At 39.2% G+C, this 2,613-nt stretch overlaps 1 protein-coding gene across 1 annotated transcript in view; it reads left to right on the forward strand.

Moving 5' to 3' along the window:
• The window catches only part of LOC106872622 (lon protease homolog, mitochondrial), a 62,488-nt gene that overhangs the window by 48,686 nt on the left and 11,189 nt on the right, over positions 1–2,613 (forward strand). The window contains exon 20 of the mRNA XM_052977511.1: positions 148–359. Coding sequence (XP_052833471.1) covers positions 148–359 — 212 coding nt within the window. The remainder of the gene's footprint in view (positions 1–147; positions 360–2,613) is intronic.

The following is a 2,613-nucleotide window of genomic DNA, read 5'->3' on the forward strand; positions in this document are numbered from 1 at the left end:
CACTATTGAGAACGGACATTAATGATGATGATATATAGGTTTACCAGGAGATAAAACAACCGGAGGTGGATGTTAAATTTTTGTTATGCTTTTGATTTGATAAATAAGATTGAAAATTTCTTTATTTCTTTGTTTATTTTGTTATAGGTGGATCTACCTTGTATATTGAAACCTGCTTGAAGAGGCCATTGGTTACCAAAGAGAAAGAGCAAGGTTCTTTAGAGATGACTGGTCATCTGGGACAAGTGATGAAAGAGAGTATCACTTTGGCATATACCTTCTCAAAATCATTCATGCTAGAGAAACATCCAGAAGTACATTATTTACAAAATGCTCATCTTCATCTTCATGTACCTGAGGTAATGTTTTATGTATATGTTTTGTTTTTTTATTGCTGTGAGTGTCTGCTGATGTAACATTACAGAGCTTTATTAAATATTGGTTTCAAATTTTGGCACATGGCCAGCAATTTTGGGGAATGGGGCTGAATTGCATCAAACCCAGTGCTCAAATGGTACTTATTTTATTGACCCGGAAAGGATGAATACCAAAGTCAACCTCAGTGGAATTTGAACTCAGAATGTAAAGACGGACAAAATGCTGCTAAGCATTTCGTCTGGCATGCAAATGATTCTGCCAACTTTATTAAATATTTGGCACTTTGGGCAAGTGTGTCCTACCATAGCCTCGGGCCGATCAAAGCCTTGTGAGTGGATTTGGTAGATGGAAACTGAAAGAAGCCCGTCGTATATATGTATATATATGTATGTATATATATATATATATATATATGTTTGTGTGTCTGTGTTTGTCCCCCCAGCATCGCTTGACAACCGATGGTGGTGTATTTACGTCCCCGTAACTTAGCGGTTCGGCAAAAGAGACCGATAGAATAAGTACTAGGCTTCCAAAGAATAAGTCCTGGGGTCGATTTGGTCGAACAAGGGCGGTGCTCCAGCATGGCCGCAGTCAAATGACTGAAACAAGTAAAAGAGTAAAAGAGTCTTATACACGTTAACATGTTTTATCAATTATCCTGAAGGATAAAAGAAAAAATTGATGGAACAGACCATTACAGTTCTAAATATATAATATTTCTTATATCTGATCATTCTGAAATACAACAATATCTGTTTCAACACACGGTTTCACATCAGGAATCTTGCAACACAAATTTATTATATCTTTCTTCAATTTCTAAAGCCACTTTTGTCTGATTGGAATGGAATGATAAATAGACATGTTCTTCTCTTCTATGTTTTACTTGTTTCAGTCATTAGACTGTGGCCAAGCAGGGTCACTATTTTGACAGGTTTTAGTTGAATAAATTGCCCCCATTATGTCTTTTAAGTTACGGGGAATTAAACATCACTTGTGTGAGAGGAAGGTAACAAAGACACACACATTTTACAAATATATGAAGTGGGTACCCCAAAAAACCGGATTTTCCAATATTATTCTATTTTCTTAGCTTTACACTTTTATTGCCTTCGTAGTATTCTCCATTTGAAGCAATGCATCGGTCCAAACACATTTCCACTGTTCGAAGCAGCCCTGAAACTCTTGTGAAGTGATGCCTTTTAGCGCCTCTGTCATTTCTTTCTTTACCTCTTCCACATCTGCAAAACGTTTTCCTTTAAGAACTTTTTTCATTCAAGAGAACAAAAAAAAGTTGTAGGGAGCTAGAGAAGGTGAGTAAGCGGGATTGTGCCATTTTCGGTCAAAAACTGTCTCTCACTCAAGATGGTGTGCACAGGTGCCTTGTTGTGATGAAACCACCACTCTCCACTTTGCCACAGGTCTGACCAGGAGGAACAAATTCTGTGTGAACAATTCCTCTCGCATCGATGAAACAAATCAGCATCATCTTGACATTGGACTCTGCTTCTTGGGGACATGGTAACATTGAATGCTTCCATTGATTTGATTGCTGCTTTGTTTCTGGGTCCTAGCTACAGCAGCAGCTTCTGTCACCAGTGATGACCTTCAAGAAAAGGTCCGGATCAACTTCCAGCCCGTTCTTTCAGTTCATGGGCCGCATTCAGTCATGACTGCCTTTGATCTTCCATAAGCAAGCAAAACACAAATTTTGCTGCAACTTCTTTCATTCACAATTCCTCACTCAAAATTCATTGACAGGAGTTCCAGGACACACCAGTCATATCAACAAGTTCATCAATTGTTTGGCGATGGTCCTCCGAGATCATTTCACAAATTTTCGTGATGTTTCCATTCATTCAGAAGGTTAACAGTCGCCCAAAATGAGGTTGGTCTTCAAGCAACAAGGGACCATTCCTAGGACATGAAAACCACTTGTAACCTTGTGTTTTGCTCATGGCAGCTGCCTTGTAAGCTATTTAAAGCATGACAACTGTTTCAGTCGCCATTTTTCCCTGCAGAAAACAGAATTTCAAGGAAGCACACTATTCCTTCAGCCATTGAAAAAATTGACGAACAGGGAAGAAGCACTGCAAAACAAAGATGCACCACGTGGCAGTACAACATTACCTGCTGACACCAGTTGGCAGACTGATGCCTGACGGTCGCATCAGGTGGCTTCTAGTGGTGGAAGCCTGGAATGTTTCCAATTACTTTTGTGTACCCCATCATATA

The sequence above is a fragment of the Octopus bimaculoides genome, chromosome 2 (assembly GCF_001194135.2).
Source record: "Octopus bimaculoides isolate UCB-OBI-ISO-001 chromosome 2, ASM119413v2, whole genome shotgun sequence".
NCBI lineage: Eukaryota > Metazoa > Mollusca > Cephalopoda > Octopoda > Octopodidae > Octopus > Octopus bimaculoides.